General features: G+C 51.7%; 2 protein-coding genes and 1 pseudogene across 8 annotated transcripts in view; 1 reads left to right on the top strand and 2 right to left on the bottom strand.

Annotated features, from left to right (window-relative positions):
• Calml4 (calmodulin-like 4) overlaps nt 1–3,822 on the bottom strand; it is an 18,450-nt gene extending 14,628 nt beyond the window's left edge. For 2 of the 6 annotated variants that reach the window (NM_138304.2, NM_001102468.1), the window contains exons 1-2: nt 3,133–3,190; nt 3,022–3,052 (exon numbers count right to left, since the gene is read on the bottom strand). In NM_138304.2, coding sequence (NP_612177.1) covers nt 3,022–3,052; nt 3,133–3,135 — 34 coding nt within the window. In that variant the 5' untranslated portion in view covers nt 3,136–3,190. Of the gene's footprint in view, nt 1–3,021; nt 3,053–3,132 lie in introns of all 6 variants that reach the window. The other 4 variants (XM_017313679.2, XM_006511529.4, XM_006511532.1 and 1 more) reach the window with 4 other exon arrangements.
• The window catches only part of Gm10653 (predicted gene 10653), a 20,548-nt pseudogene extending 731 nt beyond the window's left edge, over nt 1–19,817 (top strand). The window contains exons 2-4 of the transcript NR_003965.2: nt 10,493–10,673; nt 15,840–15,893; nt 18,936–19,817. The product of NR_003965.2 is annotated as a predicted gene 10653 (transcript). The remainder of the gene's footprint in view (nt 1–10,492; nt 10,674–15,839; nt 15,894–18,935) is intronic.
• Cln6 (ceroid-lipofuscinosis, neuronal 6) lies at nt 9,288–22,509 on the bottom strand. Its single transcript, NM_001033175.3, has 7 exons — nt 22,340–22,509; nt 16,610–16,724; nt 15,242–15,340; nt 14,140–14,328; nt 13,654–13,709; nt 12,063–12,185; nt 9,288–10,677 (listed from the first exon to the last, which is right to left on the bottom strand). The coding sequence occupies exons 1-7, from the start codon at nt 22,411–22,413 to the stop codon at nt 10,407–10,409; spliced, it is 927 nt and encodes a 308-aa protein (NP_001028347.1). The 5' UTR covers nt 22,414–22,509; the 3' UTR covers nt 9,288–10,406.

Raw genomic sequence — 22,509 nt, 5'->3', positions numbered from 1 at the left:
GAACTCTAATGTTGTCCTCAGGCAGGTCCTGGTCCCGATGTGGAACTGCCGGGAAGGGTGCCTAGGGCTCGGCAGAGCTGGCCCATGGCTCTTTTTGCTGTCCTTTCTTCCCTGCTGCTGCTGCACACCTGGCAAAGCTGTCCTATCTGTCCTGCCTCTTCCCTCTGGGGCCCCTGGAGGCAAAGCCAAGCCACCTGGGAGCTTGGGTAAGATCCCAGCTCTGCAGATGGAGATGCCGTGGGGTGAGTTGCCCTAATCCCCTAATCCCTTCCATGTTCCAAGGAAGGAGCTGAAGCCTGGGGTTGGGGGTGGGGAGCAGGATCTGCTGGCTGTCCAGACAAGCACACTGCATTCCCCTATATTGGTAACCAGGGCCTAGAGCAAGGATTAAACAGAGGCCAGCCTCTGAGCAAACTGACATATGTGTTCTCTTCCAGCATTGACAGACCCACCTTTTCTTTCTTTTCTTAATTTTTTAAAGATTTCTTTATTTAATTCATATATGTGGGCACACTGTCGCTGTCTTCATACACACCAGAAGAGGGCATCAGATCCCATTACAGATGGTTGTGAGCCACCATGTGGTTGATGGGAATTGAACTCAGGACCTCTGGAAGAGCAGTCAGTGCTCTTAACCTCTGAGCTATCTCTCCAGCCCCTCTTTTTTCTCTTAAGAATTTTAATACATTTTATTTTAGTTGAAGATTTATCTTAAGTATATGAGTACACTGTAGCTGAGCCATCTCTCCAGATCACTGTTTATTTTGTTTTTTTTTTAGTGTATATATGTGTGGGAGTCAGAGAGTATCTTGTGGGGGAGATGGTTCTTTCCACCATGTGCTGGGCTGGGAGGAACCCCCCCGCCCCCGGCTTGGGGGCAGGTGCCTTTATCTCTCCAGCCCCCATCCATCTCTTCAAACCTGCAGAGCCAGATTCCCTGGAGCTGGAATTCCAGGTGGTGTTGAGTCACCCAGCGTGACTGCAGGGAACCTATCTCCCTCTCTCAGGTGCTCTTAACTGCTGAGCCATCTCTCCAGCTGCCGCCTCCAACCCCCCTTCCGCCTTCTCCCTCCCCTCCGCCATCTGTCCAAGCTCTGGTCCTTTACAACGCTGGGATCCCTTCCTGGGTCACCAGAAGCCACCTCTGGAGCCTGCTGGACACTGTCCTGCATCACAGTGCTTGGTGGGCCCTCAGTACCTGCAGTCTTTTCTCACTATGCTAGACCAAGATAACAAGATCCCCAGAATACCTGGCTTGCCTGAGGACCCCGATCCTCAGTCTCCTTCACACACACACACACACACACACACACACACACACACACACCCCTCCAGTCCTCTCAGTGTGGCCCCACCCCTCATTCACTGCTGTCCATTCTGTCTTTCACTCTCCTTGATTGTGACCCCAAGAATGGGGGGTACCTTCCGGCCCCCTGCTCAGTTTTTAACACCTGGGGAAGGGCTGGCACAGGGCAGGGTTAGCACAGAGAAAGGACTCTTGCTGAAGTAAAGTAGAAGTGAGGTAAACACATCAGGATGCATCGTTGACCCTCTTCTCAGACAAGAAAACTGAGACTCAAAGGTGACTGGCCTGGGAGCTTCCAAAGCCCCATTCCTCGCCCAACCCTGTCCAGGCTTCCAACTCTAAACACTCATGGCCACCTTCTTGGTGTTAGACACTGGGATACAAAGAGAATTCGCCTTCTTCCTTTCTAGTTGTTTCAAAAGCCATGGGAGCGAGGGGGCAGTGAGTCCGTTGTCCAGACAGAGTAGGGGGACTGGTGAGGCTGACAGGTGGCCTCTAGCTTAGGTCCCCCCTTCAAAGACTTTACTTTCCATTGTGTGCACATGCACGCATACAGGTGCCCCAGGAGGCCAAAGGTTTCCTTTGCCCTGGGAGATGGAGTTACAGGTGATGGTGATCAGTTCTTGTATATGTACTGGGAACCAAACTTAGGTCTTCTGCAAGAGCAGTACAAATTCTCCCATAGTGGATTGTCCGCCAGCCCCTGGCCCCTAACTGTGGGCTAGGCTCTGTGTAGCAGAGTCTCCTCACTGTCCCCTCTGTTCTGGGCCTTAGTTTGGGGATAGGGAGTTGAGGAATCTAAGAGTAGGACCAATAGGCACACATCGCTGTCACTCCCTGCTCTAGACTGTACTCTAGTCATTTACATCTCTGGGATAGATCCTTGCTGGGGTAACCAGAAGCCACCCCTGTGGCCTGCTGGACAGTGTCCTGCACCAGAGCTCCGTGTCCCTGTGTACCTGCAGTTCTAGCTCACCGACAAGGTGTCATGTCAGCGGCAATGAGAAGGGGGTTACCAAGGCTGTTTCCCTCCTATGTTGGGGCAGGTGTAGGGGCTCAGCCTCAGGGAAAAGAGAGTTATCCCGTAAAGGGCCTGTGCTGCACTCTGGCCTCTCTGCCAGAAACTCAGCCACCAGATCCCTGGCCAGGTGTTTGCCAGGTCCTGTGTAACTTAATTCTGCCTTTCTGCTCTTGGGGAAACAGAACTCTGCTCTGTGGGAAGCCCAAGAACAAGGTGCCCACACTGAACTAGGCAGGAGGTGCCAGCTGAGCCCCTCATTTTACAGTCTAAGGTCCATAAAGAAATATCCTGCCCCAGCGTGTAACCCTGAGTTCTGTTGCCTGTCTACACTGACTACAAAGCCCCATCCCCCATCTCTGGTTCAATTACTATGTTAGTGACCTTTCTCCATGACCAGCCTCCCACCCAGACCCGTTTCCAGGCTCTCTGGAGCACTAAGCAAGCTCACTTTTATGACCCAGCTTGAAAGTCACACTGACATATAACAAGCCCTGGAAGTCAGTTAGTCGGTCTTCAGGGCCACCCCCAAACAGATAACCAGCTGCCCCACAGCACCTGGCCCCAAGCCTGTGGGTGGGCCAGCTGTCCACCCCTCGGGGCCTTCCTTCCTACCAACAAAACCCAGCAAAGCAAATTGCCTAATGAGACACACATTTTGTGGCGAATTACTAATTAAAGAACAAACCCAACCTACCATTAATTTGGTCCTGGGAAAGGAACTTGGCCTGTAGCAGAGAAAGAACAGTCAAGAGGGGGCTTCAGCGGGGGCCCTTCCCACCTCCTTCCGGCACAGCCCCTCACTCACCATCCTCAGGCTCCCCTTACTCCTGGAACTGAGTTTGGTTCTCTTTACTCCAGCTTGGAGTCGAAAGTCCAGCATGCTGGGCGGAGGCCTGGTAATAAATCCTCCGCTGCCACGGAGACCGGGCTCTATGCCATGAGAGTCAAATTCCGGCTGAGTAGTGGATGCCCCCACCGTCCTGAGAAGGGTGATTGTGAGGAAACCATTTACAGACTCTCCTGGAGGCCCCTGCCCCCGGAGGCTGGGGCTCTGCAGCAACTGGACAATTTGGGTGTTCCTTCTTGGAAGCCTAACTTCTGAAAGGGGGCTCCGGGTGGGGCTGACTCTGTCCTGGTCTGAGTCTGTCTTAGGAAGCTTTGCTCTCTCCCGAGGCTAAGCTGGGCTCCTTGCTGGAGCCAGATAGCACGCGCGCACACGCACGCGCGCGCACACACACACACACACACACACACACACACACACACACACACACACGGTCTCTCCAGAAGAAGCTATCCAAGGGAGCAGTGCTCAGAGACGCTTCAAACACAGCCTTGCAGATGCACTATGTCTGGGGACACGCTGAGGACCGTCCGTCTCTTGTATGCCTCAGTTTCCTCACCAGCTACGTTATGGGCTGCTAGGATAATCCAAAGGCCAATACACAGCCAATTCTACTTCCTAGGGGCTGGGGATGGTGTTGGGTGCTGGGGCTGAGTCTTAAGCTAGCCGCTCAGGGAACTTGGAGTTTGACCTGACCAGGCAGGAAGTTCCTCTCCCTTCCTCGTCTCGCCCTTTCCCGTATTATAATAAGCTGCTGACTCTGAATTTCTCAGCCCTCTATTCCTCTCCCCGTCCCCTGAGACAGGAAAAAGGGTGCCTCCTAGAACTGGTACTGGGCCCTGGGCATGACTAGGTTCTCAGGTTGGTCTGAAAGTCTCCTTTCCCTCATCCACACTCCTTGACTGGTTTGCCTACAAAGTGCTAAATCCAGCCTGGTCCAACTGTCAGTCACTGTGTGTGGTCACATAGCCTGTGTACTACACAGGGAGCAAGGGAGCAAATGAGAGCTACCAAAGGCTGCAGGTGCCAGAGGAAGAGAGTTAAGGTCTCCTGCTAACCCATCTGAGGGCACACAAACTCATGGCCTCCCTCTGGTCCTGACACCTCCATGTGGAATGGTTTTGTTTTTTCTCCTGAGCCATCTACCTCTTCTTACCTGCTTTAGATGTGAGAATCTTGAGGTTCTGACCCACTTTGTGGGGGGTAGGTATGATTTGGAGGGTAGGTATGGTTGGGGAGGCAAGATATGGTGGGGCCTAGGTATGGAGGGGTAGGTATAGTTGGGGGCCTAGGTTTGGTGGGGGGTGGGTATGGTGGGAGTGGGGAAGGCTGGGGGGACACAGTTTAGTTGTCATGGAAGAGCAAGGGAGGTAGGCAGTACTTTTTGACAGGTGGGTACAGAACTGAGGCCCCCAAATACCCTACCTCTGTGATGGGCTCAGAGGCGGGTGAGGCATCTTCTTGGGTTTTAGTAACTGAGTACTGGGGTCAGCCATGTGCCCCTAAGGGCATCCTGACACCTGTCAACTCTCCCTTCTTTTGTTGTTTGGTTTTGTTTCCATTGGTGTGTGGGTGTGTGTGGGTGTGCGTACGCGCATGCATGACCGTCCTAAATCATTTACTAGTATAGATTTTATGAACATTCTTTATATCATCACTAATGGAGCTGGAGAGTGCTCCAGGCTCTCCAAGTGTGTGGTGAGAAACACTCAAAGCATGTCAGAACTTGGTTTCCCTTTCAGAGACCAGAGCTCCTGTGGCCAGCAGACGGCAGTCCAGGCATCTCTTGGTGCTTATGCACTGGTTCGGTGATCCAGTGAGTGCCAGGATTTGTTCTGGTAACTTATGAAGTAGTGGGTCTGTGAGGAGAACCTCAAAGAACCTGTATGAAGCCTTCAGCCCCGTAAGAATTCAGGATGCTCAGAATTCACAATGGAGTCCAGCTCTCTCCACACAGTACTGAGGACCAGGCCATCTTTAGCTGGTTAAGCCTATGATGGATAGGTTTACTCTAAGTTGCACTCTAAGGAATTGGGTGTTCGCAGCCTCCACTGTGAACACAAAGTCCTGCATCTAATGTAGTTTTGCTTAGCCTCGTGAAGCTAATGCCCGGTGGAACACAGGGCATTGGTGATACGGCTAGCAGTGGGCCCTGAAGAAAGTGCATCATGCCAGGATGTCAGGTCACCTCTATAGCACTGGTCCTCCCCCTTCCTCGCCCTGAAACCCTCTAATGCAGTTCCTCATGTTATGGTGACCCACCTATAAAATTATTTTCATTGCTTCTTCATAACTGTAATTTTGCTACTGTGGTGGATCTGTAATCTAAATATCTAATATGCAAGATATCTGATCTCTGTGAAAGGCCCAAAGGGGTTACAACCCACGATTGAGAGATTGAGAACCACTGCTCTGTAGTCTGTACTTGTATGTGCATACCAGGGCTTGCCTGACGGCTGCCACCAGACAGAAAAGGTTTTTTGTTGTTGTTGTTGTTTTTTTTTTTTTTTTGGTTTTTCAAGACAGGGTTTCTCTGTGTAGCCCTGAACTCACTTTGTAGACCAGGTTGTCCTTGAACTCAGAAATTCGCCTGCTTCTGCCTCCCGAGTGCTGGGATTAAAGAGGCGTGTGCCACCATGCCTGGCCAGAAAAGTATTTCTAAAAAATATACTTTTAGGGCTGGAGAAATGGCTCAGCAGGTAAAAGCACTGACTGATCTTCTGAAGGTCCTGAGTTCAAATCCCAGCAACCACATGGTGACTCACAACCACCCATAATGAGATCTGATGCCCTCTTCTGGTGTATCTGAAGACAGCTACAGTGTACTTATGTATAAATCTTTAAATATATATACACACACACATATACATACTTTATGTGTATTTAAAGTGTATATATATATATATATATACACACACATATATATACATACACTTTATTTATGTGTATGTTTGCATGGCTGTGTGTATGTTTGTGTACAGATGCCCACAGTGACCATGAAAGGGAGTCAGATCCCCTGAAGGTGGAGTTGTAGGCAGTTGTGAGCCACCCTGCATGGATGCTGGAAACCAAATTCAGGTCCTCTGCACACACAGTAAATGCTCAGAGTCCTTTCTCCAGGACCCGTTTGTGTTGTGCTGAGACAGGATCCCAGTGGCTCAGGGAGCCCTCAAACTCACTGTATAATTGAAGATGGCTCTGAACTCTTGATCCTCCTGTTTCTACCTCCCAAGTACACATCAGATGCCTGCAGCCACACTCAGGTCCCTCTATTTGTGGGTGACAAAGGGGTTGTCTTCTGCTGTTTCAGCTGGCTAAATACCGGCTCCAAGGCTGTGACTGCCAGTGGCCTCATGGTGTGGCCTACCAAGCTGCACAGTGCTCTGCATGTGGGACTCTCCATGTGAACTGCAACAGGAAACTCCTCCGGCCCCACTTGGGGCTGAGTTTATTCACTTTATACCCAAAGCTTGGCCCTCCTGGCGTGGGGCCAGCACCTCCCCCTGGACTTCACCGACTTCTGCTGGCTCCTCTTTACCACTCTCTGGACTAACATCCCTCCCTGTGGAAGGGGTTTTAGGCAAGGGGCCTTTCCTCTCCACCCAGGCTACTTTGTCTATAAGAGTCTCCCAGGAATGTCTTAGGTTATATGGGGTTAGGGGCTCAGGATACAGTTCAGTTGGTAGAACATTTGCCTAGCATGCAAGCCCTGCATTTGACCCACAGTACCGCATAACTCATATTGTGCAAGCCTGTAAGTCCAGTAAGAGGATGAAGGCAGGAGGATCAGAAGTTCAGTCAGCTTGGACTGCAGGACACTAAGTTCCTGGCCCCAGCCCTGTCTCCCTAAATCCTGCTCTCACCCAAAAGCCATGTTCTTCCCCTTGCTGCTTTCTTATGGAACTGTGTTCCTAGGTAAGCGCTCCTGTCTCTCAGAGTTGGAGTATAATGGGGCAGTCCTTATTCTTCCCCACACCCAGGCAAGTGAGTCTTGGCAAAGCATCTGTGTAAAGTGTGGAAGGGCAGGAAGTGGTCCTCAGACTTTGCTTTCCCCTGCCTCCATCCTATCTATCCTTTTGTTTCAGGGCTCTCCTGAGCTAACTAGTGTCCCTGGAATCCACGTCTACCTAAAGCCTAAGGGACTTCATCTGAAGTAGGGTCCGTGGATGTAGGCGAGGTGAGGTCATACAGAGCAGACAGGGTAGGTGCTAAGCCAAGGAGAGCCACACCACAGAGAGAGGGCCATGAGTAATGGGCTCACAGCCCTGAACACCCACGATGACCTAGGTCCCACCACAGGCTGGAAGAGGCAGCGAAGAGACATCCTCTAGAGCCCATGAGAACACAGCCTTGTCAGTACCTCACCCCCAGAACTGAACAGATAGACATGGGCTGCTCGCAGCCATCACGTTCATGGCACCTTACAGCAGCCTTGAAAGTCATGTGGACTGCACACATGCCTGGGCAGAAAGGAACTGGGACCCTAAGGATCCCACTAGGTACAGCCCAGAGAGGAGTCAAGATGCCCTGTTGCTCCGTTTCCAGAAGAAGCTGTAGCTGCAGTCTGGAGCCACACTGAGCAGCCAGGACCTAGAGTGGTGGTCCCCGAAGGAGCCCACCTGCAGAGTGGCCTGCAGGGCCCATCCCCACTTTCTGAGTAGTTCTGGTTTCTCCTACAACCTGTTGTACTCTGGGAACCAATTCTCTAGAAGCTTGATGGTAGAACTCCTGGGAGATGAAGCCAGGCTCCATCCAGGGTGACATTCCTAGTCAACTGTCCAAGAGGCACACATGGCCCAAGGCTCCAGGAACTCGCTATTTCTAAATACTTGCTTTGGTGAGTATTTTAAAATGTTCCCTTAGGGCTGAGATGGTTCAGTCACTAAAGTACTTGCCTTGCAAGCACAAGGACTCGAGTTCTACCCCCCAGTACCTACATAAAAAAAAACTTCCGGTGTGGTGGTCTGTGTTTATAATCCAGGCAAGCGGAAATGGAGATTGCTAGGTCCCTGAAGCGCACTGGCCAGGGAAGCTAGTCTAATGGGCAGGTTCCAGGACAATTAAAGATCCTGTCTTGGGGCTGGTGAGATGGCTCAGTGGGTAAGAGCGCCAACTGCTCTTCTGAAGGTCAGGAGTTCAAATCCCAGCAACCACATGGTGGCTCACAACCATCCATAATGAGATCTGATGCCCTCTTCTGGAGTGTCTGAGGACAGCTACAGTGTACTTGCATATAATAAATAAATAAATCTTTAAAAAAAAAAAAGATCCTGTCTCAAAAATAAGGTGACTAGTTTTCCTAAAGGACGCCTGAGGTTGTCCTCTGGCCTACGCTGCCCACACTTCATACTTCCGGCTGTTTTCTTTCTTTCTTTCTTTTTTTTTTTTTTTTTCGAGACAGGGTTTCTCTGTGTAGCCCTGGATGTCCTGGAACTCACTTTTGTAGACCAGGCTGGCCTCGAACTCAGAAATCTGCCTGCCTCTACGTCCCAAGTGCTGGGATTAAAGCCGTGTGCCACCACCGCCCAGTCCCCACTGTTTTCTTAGTATGGGTTCCCCAAAATGTATAGTCTTCAGGCTCCACAAACTAGGCCTGTCCCTACCTAGGAGATAGCTGTGTAGACCTTCTGATGCTAGTCCTGAAATGGCAGTGTCTTGGAGGCAGGCAGGGCATGTGCTGGGTGGCTGAGAGGACAGACATGGTAGGAGCCCTGCTCCCCCACCCCCCCCACCCCACCCCCCACCCCCGCCCTGCCCCGTGCCTTCTGGCAATGCTACCCACATTCTTGTCTGGGGAGGTGTGGCCAGGCTACTTGCTGAAGGCTCTGGGCCACCTCCCATGAACGTCCTTTAGCTTCTCATTGTCTCCCAGCACTGGGACAACTTGTGTGACAGCCGAGTGCCGGGCCTGGAGGGTCTCCATTTCTCTTCACTGGCATAGACGCCTCTAAGGAGCACAGTATTGAGTGGTGTTGAGTCGGGGGGGGGGGGCAGAAGTCCCTCAGGTCTGCCATAAAAGAAAGCCTAGGACCCCAGACCAACAAGTCTCTCCCTCAGTGCAGAACGCCCACTTGCCTCCCCACCACATTCCCAAAGCTAGAAACAGCCACGGCCCATGCTGGGCTTCAAAACAGCCTTTATTTAAGCCTCTCACCCCTGTCACCACCCCTACCCCAGCATGGGCTAACCCACAGAAAGATCACAAGGGGAAACTGAGGCAAAGTCCCTGAGAACAGCAGAAAAGAGGCAGGGCCATGCATGGAGTGTCTCCAAGACTCACAGCACAGGTCAGTCAGTGCTGGCTGCCAAATGAGGTGGTGGCGCCTTGTGCCAAGGAGACCTATATCTGAGGCCTGGGAGGAAGTGGGCTGGGGAGGAGCCACCATGCTGGGAACAAAGGCACCAGGCAGGTGGTGAGAGATTCAGGCTGAGATGTGCTGTCTCAAGAGTCTGACTTGTATTGTCTCAGACCCTTACAAGGGGTTTCGGGGGAAACTATAAAACAAGGGCTTGAGAACTCTGCCTTCCATGTAGCTCAGAACCCAGGCCAGCTTAGAGAGCTTAGCTGAGAGAGACTGGGAGTGGGGGCCTCTGGCTCCCTGGAGACTGGGTTCTCAACAGCATATAAATGGGGTGTGAAGTTGGACAAGAGGCTGGGAGAAACATACCCCTAGGCTGAGGGTGGGGGCGGGGGCACAGTAAAAGAACCACTCTTCCGTGCTGCCGCTCCCTAAGGGAATCAGCAACCACCAGTCCCCAGAGCCACATAAACTATGGAGCCCACCACAGCAAAAGAAGCCCAGAGATGGAACTGCTCTGTTTAAAGCACAAAAGAAGTTGTGACCCAGAAACCTAGGGCCCAGGGACAGGTAGCAGAGTCTCCTGCTTCTGCCCTGAGCAGCCCTCACCCGCTTGTCACCAGAAGATATCTCCATAAGGCCAGCCCAGTCCTGAGAGATAGGGGTGTTATTCAGGCACCTCTAATAGTAATGAAATACAGGGGAGGGCAGGGGCCGGGATCTTGGCCTTCATATACTTCCCCAAACTAAATTCCATCTTAAGTCCAAAGGGGGGAAAAAAAGAAAAGAAAAAAACAAACTCAGAACCTGACCAGAACAGTTGAGTCTCTCAACAGCACACTCTGTCCATCCCTGCCACCAGTGCATAGTTCACATTACCACGGTGCATGTATGCACACATGTACAAACACCATGGCCTGGTGCCCCCAGTAAGCCTCACTGTTGACTGCTAACGTGGAGTGTGTAGAAGGCCCAGGGCTCAGGAACATAGATGACACCAGGGTACTTCTTTCTGAGTACAGGGTCATTCCACAGCCAAGCCACCCACAGAGCCACCAGTGAGAGGGTGAGCGCGAAGGAATACAAGAGGAAGAGGCCGTTGCTGTCCAGGAAGAGGCGCCTGCGCTTCTGGTGCAAGACGAGAGCCAGCATGGCGAAGAAGGTGAAGATGAAGAGGATGAAGATCTGGCCCTCGGTGACCAGGTACCTGGAGAAAGAGAACAGGGGTGGAGGTGAAGTGGGTGCCATGGCAACACCATCTCTGGCATCCTCCTGGACCAAGTCCTAGGCTGCCCTCCCAGTCAATCGGAACATCTCACCTAGTGAGTGGACCGAGTGTGCCCAGAGGCGTCATACTGCTCTGACTTTGAGTGGTTTAATCATACTCTGCTGGTTAGCTAGATGAGGGGGTGCATGACTTTAATCCCAACATGGGGACTTCGAGGACAGCCTGATCTATAGAGTGAGTTCCAGAATAGTCAGACCTATATACAGAGCTGCAAACATGTTTCATAACAACAATAAAGATAATAATAATACTCAGCTGGGCATGGTGGCTCATGGGTTTGCACTGTGTCCAGGAGGCAGAGGCAGACAGGTAGGTCTCTGGCTGCTGCTACACAGCAAGTTCCAAGGCTATGTACTGAGAATCACAGGATATCTGGACTTTGGTTTCTGGCTTCTCTTTTTCTTTTTCTTTTCTTTATTTTTTTAAAGATTTATTTATTTTATATATGTGAATACACTGTCACTGTCTTCAGACACACCAGAACAAGGCATCAGATCCCATTACAGATGGCTGTGAGCCACCATGTGGTTGCTGGGACTTGAGCTCAGGACCTCTGGAAGAGCAATCTGCTCTTAACTGCTGAGCCATCTCTCTGGCTTTTCTTACCGCATTAGAACACTTCCACGTGATAAAAACTGGCTCTGGAGGAGCAAGAGAATGCACTCTTTGCAGAGAACACCGTGCAACACATGGTCTCAGTTCGCATACTCCCTGGGGCCTCATCTCTTGCCAGCTTGGTTTCTGGAGACAATTGAGTTTGGGGATTCCATCCCAAGACATGGAGACTATTGTCATTACTGTCCCCTTGAAGGCTGGACCACTGACATCTAGAGTTGTTGCAACCCCGCGTATAGAACACTCAGAGGCACTTGGTAGCTTCTACAAGGTTACCTGTCTGCCTCTAGGGCACCCTAATGCCGACCTGTTCACTTAAGGGACTCCAGCTTTACAACCAAGGTCTGGGACCTTGGGGACATCATGCAACAACTTTGAATGACAACTTCAAGGCTGTTTTCTCCCTTTTGAGGGTAACAACATAAACATCCCCACCTCTCAAGGTGTCTAGCAACAGCTCTCTCTCTCTCTCTTTCTCTGGTCTTTTTCGAGACAGGGTTTCTCTGTGTAGCCCTGGCTGTCCTGGAACTCTGTAGACCAAGCTGGCCTTGAACTCAGAAATCCGCCTGCCGAGTGCTGGGATGAAAGGAGTGCGCCACCACGCCCGGCTTCTATGTGTGGGCTTTTACTGTGGTGGCTCAGTTAGTGCTTGTGCCCTTTGTCCACCCCATGTGCCAATGTCCACTCACCAGTAGTACAGACCACTGGGCACCACCAGGAGCAGGGCAGGTCCTGGCATGTGGCTCTCAGCCTTGCAGGTGGTGAAACAGCCACTGAAGTACATGAAGAGGATGAGGAAGAAGGGGATGTACCTGTGACAGAGAGGCAACAGCTTCACACGCCTGGCCAGGGGCTGTCCCCACCACCTTCCCACTGGTCCTAGTGTGTCACCGTGTTGGCATGTCATGCACACTGCTCTACTTCCAGCCTTTTCTGCCCTAAGAGTCAAGGTGGGAGGAACAGAAACTAAAAGGTAACTCTCATGCAAAGGCTCCTGTGTTAAAACTGAGGGGAAGGAGTGGGCGCCATGGTAACCACCTCCTGCCTGCCTTCCCTCTCTGGGCTTGGTGCCCGCCCTGTCCTTCATTCCACATGGAGATGAGGGGATGAGAGGCTCTGTCCCATCCATGTCCCTCAAATACCAGCAAGTCCAGTGCCACACTAGCCTGGCTACTGGGCTACCCAGCAGGGCTGAGGTCTGAGAGAACACAGTGCTGGGGGAGCCAAGGAGAGCTGTGAAGGCCCTCACTCACCCTCAGCCCACAGTCTCTATCCCATCCGAGAGTATGGCTTCTCCCCCTCCACACGGAGGGCTCCCTTTCTATTCCAACACACACACACACACACACACACACACACACACGTGCGCAAGCACACAGGCACACACAGGCACACTTGCTCATCACTCCTGCTCACATGCAACCGTTTTCTGTCCAGTGACACCCCGACCCTCAATCCCCAGTCCACCCCCCCAACCTCTCCTGAGTTCTCAGCTTGTTCCTCCTCTCCCTACTTCCAAAGGGAGGAGTCATCTATCTGTCAAGGTCAGGAAGAGCTGGCAAGAGAGGCCTTTCTGAACCAAGAGGATGAAGACCTATAACCTCAGACAGACCCAGAGACACCAGTGCTGGGCATGTGTGGAGGGAAGCGCCTCGCAGTGCTAGCCCATCACCTCCTAGCTAACAACTGCTCTCACCTCTTTCCTCTGGCTTTAGTTCATCTTGTGTAGGATGAAGGAAGAGGAAACCCTTTACTTGAGCCCTGTGTCTCTGACTCTGACCTCTCATGCCTGAGATTTTCCTGAGAGCAGCAGTAGTGGCGATGGTAGAGAGATTCCCCTGGGAGAATGTTCTAAGATGGGGAATACAATCTGTGGCACCCAGACCTGGCCCTGCTGGATCTTCTCAGCTTTCTACGCCCACAACTGTCTCCTGCACCAGACCCACAACTCTCTGTGTGTTTGTTTATCAGGACTAGGCTCCACCCTCCCCAACCCCAGGCTCATGAGGACGAGCATCTGCTTGCTGCCCTCTAGTGGCCGCTGTGGGAACTTCATGTAGGAAGGAGGCTCTAGGAGGCCCCCTTAAGGCCAAAGGAAAGTAGCTGGGTCTTCCTAGCATGCTGACCAGGGGTCCCACTCATAAAACCTTCACTGAGCAGAGAATACCATCCCAGATGTTCCACTCAATAGCTGGAGACCTGGGATCCAGGGAGCCTTGTCCAGTATCTCTTGGTGCCTGGACCCTGGATGGAACCTAGAGCAGTCAGCCGGTCACTCACCACATGCAGTGGCCCAGGTACTCGTCATAGTAGTACAACAGCTCAAAGGAGTCGATCTGAGAAGGCACAGGGGTGGCAGAGTGAGGGGGGCTGGGACCCACCCCTGCCCCCCTCTCTACCCTCCACCCACACACACCATTCTCATTCCCTCCCTAGGGTACCAGATGGGCCATGAGGAGCCAGTCACTGGGTCTTGCTATATAAACCAGGCCGGTCTTGAACTTGTAGCAATCCCCTTAGTCTCCTGAGTGCTGGGGTTATAGACGTGCACCCCACAGCCAGTCAGACACCGTGTCCCTTTGCAATTAGGAGCATACTAGTTTGGGTGACAGTAGACAACAGTGCCTTCCCTCACTTAGGTGCATGCTTGTAATTTGGAGGTAGACAGGAGAATCAGGAGTTCAAGGTCACCCTTGCCGACTTATACAATCTATGGTCAGCCTGGGCTACAGGAGTCATGAGGACTGGCAGGGGAGGCAGCCTCACCAGAGTCTCCGGCTTGAGGTTCTTGATAATGGGGTTCTCTCTGACGGACAGGTGGTGCTGGTACCCACTGAAGAGCAGGCGATGGTTGACTGAGTCTCCCACCAGGTGGATGCTGGCTCCCATGATGAAAGTGATGATGCTGACATAGACTATAGACCGCGGCAGCGTTCGGGGGGACCGCTCAATAAGCTGAGGTGAAGAATGAGGGCCATGGCATGCCCCTGCCTCAATTACGATGTGTGATAACCCTTCCCTCAGAAAAAAAAACGGGATAGAAAGTCCCTCTGGAAGTTGTGAGTTCCTTAGCAGGGCAGCCTAGCTACTGATCATGGTGGAGTGTAAACCCAGCAGGGTCTGACGAACTCACACTTCCTCTCCAGGAACATGAGGTGGAAGAGTTAGAGGCGGGATCAGAGCTTCAAGGTAGGCGTCCTGACCAGGCCTGGCCCTTCCACTACCTCAGTGTGTCCTATGTGTGCCTTAGGTGGGCTAGCATGATGCACAGATCTGAGTTTTGAGTGGCAGGCCCTAGCAAACAGAAAATGTCAGGGTGTATGAAATGAGCGTGGAAGTTCTAAAAACCACAGAAACTGAATCTTGAGGCCACTGTAATCTCCTACTGTTAGAGATTTGAAATGTCTTTCATTTTAAATTTTTTGTAAAAATTTACTTATTTTATGTATATGAGTACACCATAGCTGTCTTCAGACACACTAGAAGAGGGCATCAGATCCCATTACAGATGGTTATGAGCCACCATGTGGTTGCTGGGAATTGAACTCAGGATCTCTGGAAGAGCAGTCAGCACTCTTAACAGACGAGCCATCTTTCCAGCCCTCATTTTTAAAGAAACATTTACCGATTTCTTGTGCGTATGTATATGGGTACACATGTAAAGGTCAAAGGGCAATCTGTGGGCATTGTTTCTCTTTTCTGTCATGTGGGGAGGAAAGTCAGGCCATCAGGCTTGGCAGCCCCCGACCCACTGAACCAGCTTACAGCTTATGACACGGGTGTGCGCGCATGCATGCGTGAGAGAGAGAGGGAGAGGGAAGGGGAGGGGGAGGCGGAGAGGATGGGAGGGAGACAGGCCAGTCTGTACCTTTAGCAGCAGGAAGGGCGTGATGATGTTGTAGGTCATGTGAAAGTAGTCCCCGACACTTGGCTTGTTGAGAGGAAACCACTGGATCGGGAATACCAGCTGGGGAGAGAGCATCACTCACAGGGAGGCCTGCAGGCCACTGACACCAGCCCCTCAGACACTGAGCGCTTCGCTTCCTGTGTTCTCTTGGAACCCCTTTAGCAGTCCCAGACCTAATGGACTCCCAGAGAGAAACTGAGTCCCCCAGTCAATAAGTGGACTGTCCCAGTCATAAACGATACACAGATATCCAGGCCCCTCTACATGATAGCACTTTTCCCCCCAATTTTTATTTTTTAAAGTTTTATGTTTTATTTAATCTTCCATCTAAGGACAAAACACATTTACAATCTAAAATCCTTCATAATTTGAAAACCTTTCTTTTTTCCTTTGGCCTTTTTTTAAACCCAAACTACACTATCATAGTCACATCTGTTTTATTTCACTGGTTGCCCGGAGCGTCGAATGCCTGCTGAACCTTCCGCTGTGCAGGTCCGTGTGGCTCTTTCACTCCTTGCTTAGGTTTATTTCAAGGCATTTTTTTTGTTTTGTTTTCCAGGCTACTGTGAATGGGACTGTACCTGCCTGGTATAGAAGAAGGTTACTGATTTGGGTATGTTAATTTTGTAACCTGCCCCTTTGCTGGAAGTGCCTAGCAGCTAGGTTTGTTTTGTCTTAAGACAGGGTCTCTCTGAAGACCATGTACCAGACAGGCCATCAAAGTACATGTTTAGTGTGGAAGGTTAAGCTTCATTAACAGAAACAGCAATTTGCATATATTGTATAGAGATATATCCTAATGTAGAATAATCAAGGTGCAGAATATGGGGTATAAAACAAAGTTTCCTTTGGTTAGGAAAAAAAAGAAATTTCTATATATGTTTACATAACCAGAGAAAGGAATGGAAGGGTATGGCCCAGCCCCTTGGAGGCGGGACAGGGATCAGACCAGGAAGGTCTAACGCTTCCTTATTTTGAGACTTCTACTCTCACTACTTGGAAGTGACTTTATTTTAATTATTACAAATTTGGCCAGTTATAATATGCAAAAACCAGCTAACGGGCTTCCCCTCCAGAGGACAATGAGGGAGGACAGATACTCTCTGTTCCCTTTCCCAAACCTTCTGTCTGGCTCAGTGATTTGGTTAAACTTGGTCTGACTACTTCAAGGTGGGCTACAGGGAACACAGGATGACAACTGGGCCCCACCCAGACCCTCTCACTGGCATGGCTGGACAGTCACACAGCTACAGAATATAAAAGCCGCTGGCTTCCCTACAAGAAGTGAAGTCCATGAGGCCACTCAACGGGACCCAGCCACACACTCACCATGGCAATGGGGCGGCCAAAGTCCAGAACCCAGTTCTGCAGTGTGAAGTAGAACCAGAGGTCAAGATGGAAGGGGGCTGTGCGGTCTTTGTCCTCGGCCTTCACAGAGCCATGCCTGGTGAAGAACAAGAGACCAGGGTCAGCCCTCTCTCCTCCTGCTTTGCCATCAGCCCAAGGGAAAGACAGAGGTCTAGGCACTTGAAGACAGAACATACATGCTTTCTAGATGGGAAACTGGATGTAGTCAAGAAGACCGTGGGTTTCAGTTGCCCCAAATCCCCTGTGGTTCAGGAAGAAGCTGATCCAGGGGGAAGTCACTGTCAAGCCTCCATTATAGAATGATGGCAGGAGCAAAGCAAGATGTGGAAGACGAATAGGGTGGTCTAGAGAGATGGCTCAGCGGTTAAGAGCACTGACTGCTCTTTCAGAGGTCCTAAGTTCAATTCCTAGCAATGAGATGGTGGTTCCCCCAACTCTCCAACCTCCCCCATCTGTCTCTCTTACAGCAAGCTTACTATCCAGAGACAAAACACCAGTAGCTCCTAAGATAGGGACAGTCTTACTATCCTGTGTGTACAGCCAGAACAGGCATGCGTGACGCAGATCCCTGACCTCCAGACATCAGCTCTGTTCCTGGCTTGGGCTGACTTAAAACCATCACTGTCACCAGTTCCGTATCCCTCCCCTATGGGCACGTGGTCCTTTGTAGGTGTTGTTGTGACTGTCCTATGTTTGCTGAACTCAGCTAATTAGCTCCCCCTAATCCCAAAGATAAATAGGTGGACCAAGCCACCCAGAAGAAGGGAGGCAGGCCTCTGGCGAACCTGTGGTCCTGTACAAGGCAAAGCAGGTAGAGTAAGCTTTCCGCAATCAGCATAGCCTCGTGTCCCCTGACTTAGTGTCCCGCACCACAAACTGATCACCAACTGTACAAGATGCTATGACTTTTACCGGTGGCATCTCAGCTAACCCCAGGCAGTGGCATCAGAGGCAGGGCTGTTCCTTACTGCTTTTAAATGAAGATGCTGAGACTGAAGTCAGAGTTCAGCCATTGCACCTGCCTGTGTTATAAGGAGCTGCTATGACTACTTTTAGACAAAGATGCTGAGGCTGAGGTCAGAGTCCAGCCACTGTCGCCTGCTTGTGCTGTAAGGAGCTGCTATGACTGCTTTTATTATCTCTTTCCCAACTCTTGCTTCTTTCCCAAGAGGTAATGTTAGCCACGGGGAGGGCTTGGTGAATTGGGGAAAAAGCACCTTCTGGTGCTGGCTCTCTAGAATGCAAGCCCCAAGGTGGCCTGCCGTGAAGGTCCACCCTCCAAAGACAGCCAAGAGAAAGTGAAGTGGCCTCAAAGAAAGAGTGTGTGTGTGTGTGCACACGCGTGTGCGAGTGTCACATGGCAGGCTGCCTCAGGGCATATATGCTGGCACCTTTTGCTGGGGGTTGTGGGGTGGGGTGGGCGGTGCTGAGGTCACACTAACTGCCATGGAAATGCAGGAGTTCTAGATAGCACAGAACTCAAGCCTGGGTCTCTGTGCTCTTAACAGCTTACTATTGCAGTCACTATCATAAACCGGCTGGCATTTGAGTTCAATCTGGAAAAGGATCAGGGTAGCCAGGAACAATATGCAGAACCTACAAAAAGGAAAGACTGGCACTTTTAACCAGAAGAAGAGCTGCATGTGAGCTGCAGAAAAATGCCTGGGGGAGAAGGCATGCAGAAATCCCAGGCCTATCAGAGACTAAGCGGTAAAGCTGGCCAGGCCTAAGACAGGGCTAGATATTCAGGTATCTAGATGCAGACTGCTCAGAGTGCGGTGACGGCGCCCCAAGAGAGTCCCTGTTTGTCCTTTCCTCTTTATGACTTTCAGAACAGGCCTCAAACAAGCTGAGTGGTAAAGAGTTGCGGGGAAGGGGTGTCCTGTGTTTCATTCTGAAGCCCTCAGCTCAGACTGAGCTGAGGTGTTTGGTATAAAGAATTAAAGGGGCCAGGAGGTGTTGTGTACCCCTAATCCCTGCACTCGGGAGGCAGAGGCAGGGGTGGGGTCTCTGAGTTCCTAGCAAGCCTGGTTTATAGATTGAGTTCTAGGACAGCCTGGACTACACAGAGAAACTCTGTCTCAGAAAAAAAGAAAAGAAAAGAAAAGAGAGAGCCGGGCAGTGGTGGCGCACGCCTTTAATCCCAGCACTTGGGAGGCAGAGGCAGGCGAATTTCTGAGTTTGAGGCCAGCCTGGTCTACAGAGGGAGTTCCAGGACAGCCAGGGCCACACAAAGAAACCCTGCCTCGAAAAAAAAAAAAAAAAAAAGCTTCTTCTTCTTCTTCAGGAAAACACCAAATGGCGGATGACGCCGGTGCATCGGGAGGGCCGGGAGGACCCGGGGGCCCAGGATTAGGAGGCCGCGATGGCTTCCTCGGAGGATTCAGCAGTGGTCTTAGGGGCCACGGTCGTGGCCGAGGCCGCGGGGCTCGTGGAGGTAAAGCTGAAGACAAGAGTGGATCCCCGTCACCAAGCTGGGCCGCCTGGTTAAGGACATGAAGATCAAGCCCTTGGAGGAGATCTACCTGTTCTCCCTGCCCATTAAGGAGTCTGAGATCATTGACTTCTTCCTGGGTGCGTCCCTAAAGGATGAGGGTCTGAAAATCATGCCAGTGCAGAAGCAGATTCGGGCTGGCCAGCGGACCAGGTTCAAGGCTTTTGTCGCTACTGGGGACTACAGTGGTCACGTTAAGAGCTCCAAGGAGGTTGCCACTGCCATCCGAGGGGCCATCATCTTGGCCAAGCTTTCCATCGTCCCTGTGCGGAGAGGCTACTTGGGGAACAAGATTGACAAGCCCCACACTGTTCCATGCAAGGTGATAGGCCGCTGTGGCTCTGTGCTGGTGCGTCTCATCCCTGCCCCCAGAGGCACTGGCACTGTCTCTGCTCCTGTGCCTAAGAAGCTCCTGATGATGGCCGGTATAGATGACTGCTACACTTCAGCCAGAGGCTGCACTGCCACCCTGGGCAACTTTGCTAAGGCCACCTTTGATGCCATCTCCAAGACTTACAGCTACCTGACCCCCACCTCTGGAAAGAGACTGTCTTCACCAAGTCTCCTTATCAGGAATTCACTGATCACACCAGAGTCTCTGTTCAGAGGACCCAGGCTCCAGCTGTGGCTACTACATAAGGATTTTGTACAAGAAAAATAAAAGAATTAAGTCTGCTAAAAAAAAATTAGAAAAGAGAAAGAATAAAGGGGTTTTGAAAGCACACACATGGGGAAGTGGGGGAAATGAGGCCACTTGGTGCACTGGCTCACACTAGAGGCTCCTTAACAATTTCTCCCTCTATCCCAGGAAGCACTTCAGTAAATGAGAACCCCTGACATTAGTGCGGCCTAGCTTAGGGGGGCAGGTAGGGGAAAGAGGTAGCAACAGGATGAGGGGAAGAGCCGAGCTCGGGACTCCAGACTCACACACGTGGATGCTCAGAATCCTGCTCTGCACTGCAGGGCTTTCTCTCTCGTGCTGGCTTTTCCTCAGCCTAATGAAAGCTTTCCTTTACCAGCAATACACAGACAAAAGACAGGCAAACTTCTGAACCAACCGTTTCCTTCTGCGGGGCTTTGACAGTGATGGCAGATCACACAGGGGAAAGGTACCTCCCCTCAACACCGCAAGATGAGGAACCTCAAGCTTGTCCCAAGTTCTGACTCCAAACTTCCCAGGCTGAGCCCCCTCCCCCCAGGCCACGTTGGTTCTAGGCCCCCATCAGGAGCGACAGACTGAATGGAGGAGGATATCGGCTTGGCGAAAGCCAATGCCAGTCCAGGTAACCTGAGGCAAGCCCAGCCTTTGCTCCTGCTCCCCTCCTCAGCTTCCCAAGTCTACCACGGGGCGGGGGGCACTGACACCTCGACAGCTGGGAAGCCAGGACCAGGCAGCAGCATCTGCAAGCCTGGGGGGCAGAAAGGCAAAGGGCTTGTCTAGAGAGTTGTGTACGGGGAGTAGAGAGAAGGGCTCCGGACATTTCAACAAAAATGAAGACGTGCAGACAAACAATGAGGAAAAAAAGAAAAGGTCCCAGAGACGGCTGTGGTGGCACTCACCTTATAGCACTCAGGAGGCAGAGGCAGGTGGATCTCCAAGTTTGAGGCCAGCCTGGTTCTACAGATGGAGTTCCAGGACAGCCAGGACTATGTAATAGAGTCCCTGTCTAAACACAAAAAGCAAAGACAGCTTAAATAATGTAAACACTGTAGCGTCGATGGACAGATAACAGGTAGAACAACCGTGACAGCCACAAATATGGAAGATGGTTTTGATCCCCTTAGTGCCGGGGGCAGCTTGTGGAATGTCTGCTGAACTTGTAGAAGGTTTTTGGGCGTTTTACAGCCTGAGCCTCAGTCTGGTCAGGCACCTCCTTACTGCACACTGGACCACTTCCTTATCAGTCAGAGATGATGACCTAATACTTAGAGTATAGGGACCCTCAAGTGACAAGAAGCTGCTCAATAATGTGCCTAAGGGCAAATCTGCCCTGATGACGTGTATATACAAACTAAGATGGCTACCCTGTGACTACGCCACGGAGAGCTCATAGGATGACCACCAGGTAGAAATGTTACCAGAGGCAGCACAGCACATGCTCAGAGAATTGCTCCCCAGTCGGAACTATGAAAAGGCTGCCCTCAACCCAGTCTCCCAGAACTTCCCCCACCATTCCAAACAGTGCCAGGGACTTCCTAAAATTCACCTGGTGCACATGAGTGCTCAAATCTCTCCACGGCTCTTTGGTACCTGTGGCATATGGAATATACATTTTTACCAGGTCACTCAGGTGAGGAAGGTAAGGGGTCTTTCCTGCTCAAAGTGAACAGCCTCCCCACCCAGAGTAGGTGCCTCCTCCAACTTCAGACTCTAGGGCCTTCTCGGCCAACTCTGGGACATTCAGGGCACTTTAAAGTTGGTCCAGCCCCTGTCGTTGATTTTCTCTTACACGTGTGACATGTCCAACACTAGTATGTATAGTCCTTGTGTTTCCTCACATCCTTCCACTGTCTACCATGTCCAGTTTCTGTGGCCTGGGAAGAACCACGACTTCCTGCATGCTATGCAGTCACTACCAACTGGATTACATCCCCCTAGAAACCTGCCTCTGCCTCCTGAGTGATGGGGTTAAAAGCATTGCCACCATGCCCGGCAGTAAGTGTCTGTCCTCTGCAGAGTCTTGTACTGTTCAACTCCAGAAAGCCCTCCAGAATTAGCTGTCACCTGCTTTGGCTCAGACTTTCCTGTTTGCCATCTGGCACAACGCTAGGCACATGACAGGTGTTTAATCAATACATGTGACAGGCGGGAATGCTTTGGTCAGTGGAGCGGATGGAGGCAGACTGGAGGAAAAGATGAAAGGGCGGGTTTTGCGCCTCTGGCTCTGCCCTGTCGAGCCAGATAAACCCCAAACATCTCCCCTCTGAGGGAAGGGGTCTCTCATTCAGGATGGGAGAGTCACGCTGTCCCCGGTTAACGGCCCACTTTCCCTGGGCCCTGAGCCACCGGATTCAGAGCAGAGTCACAGTCTTGCCCAGAGCAGGAGGTTCCTAAAAACTTGGAAGTGGCACAGGGACTCAGCCAGGCTGGCCGGGGTGGCCCCCGAGTAGCCTATCCCTGCGGTTTCCTTAACCCTGGCGAGGTCTCTCAAACTCTGGGGCCCCTCGCGGCCTCCCTGTCCCCGCTCCGCGCGCACCTGGCCTGCACGAACGCGACACCGGGGCCGCCCGCCGCTCCGAGGAGCTGCCGCCTCCGCGTCGCCGCCTCCATGGCCGCCACGCTCGGCCTCGCCTTCCGGGAGGAGAGACGGCTGCGCGGGCCGCGCGGAGCCTCGGCGCCCAACGCGGGGAAGGCTGGGCGGGAGAG

This window comes from Mus musculus, chromosome 9 (assembly GCF_000001635.26).
Source record: "Mus musculus strain C57BL/6J chromosome 9, GRCm38.p6 C57BL/6J".
Lineage (NCBI taxonomy): Eukaryota > Metazoa > Chordata > Mammalia > Rodentia > Muridae > Mus > Mus musculus.
The sequence above is the reverse complement of the archived record's forward strand: the minus strand, read 5'-3'. Positions and strand labels throughout refer to the sequence as shown.

Excerpts from the sequence above, each read along its gene's own strand:
- Cln6 (NM_001033175.3), bottom strand. The coding sequence starts at position 22,413 with ATGGAGGCGGCGACGCGGAGGCGGCAGCTCCTCGGAGCGGCGGGCGGC. Across the intron at positions 15,341-16,609 it reads TTGGCCGCCCCATTGCCATG|CTGGTATTCCCGATCCAGTG; the intron begins GTGAGTGTGTGG and ends CTCTCTCCCCAG. Across the intron at positions 10,678-12,062 it reads CCCAGTGGTCTGTACTACTG|GTACCTGGTCACCGAGGGCC; the intron begins GTGAGTGGACAT and ends CTCTTTCTCCAG.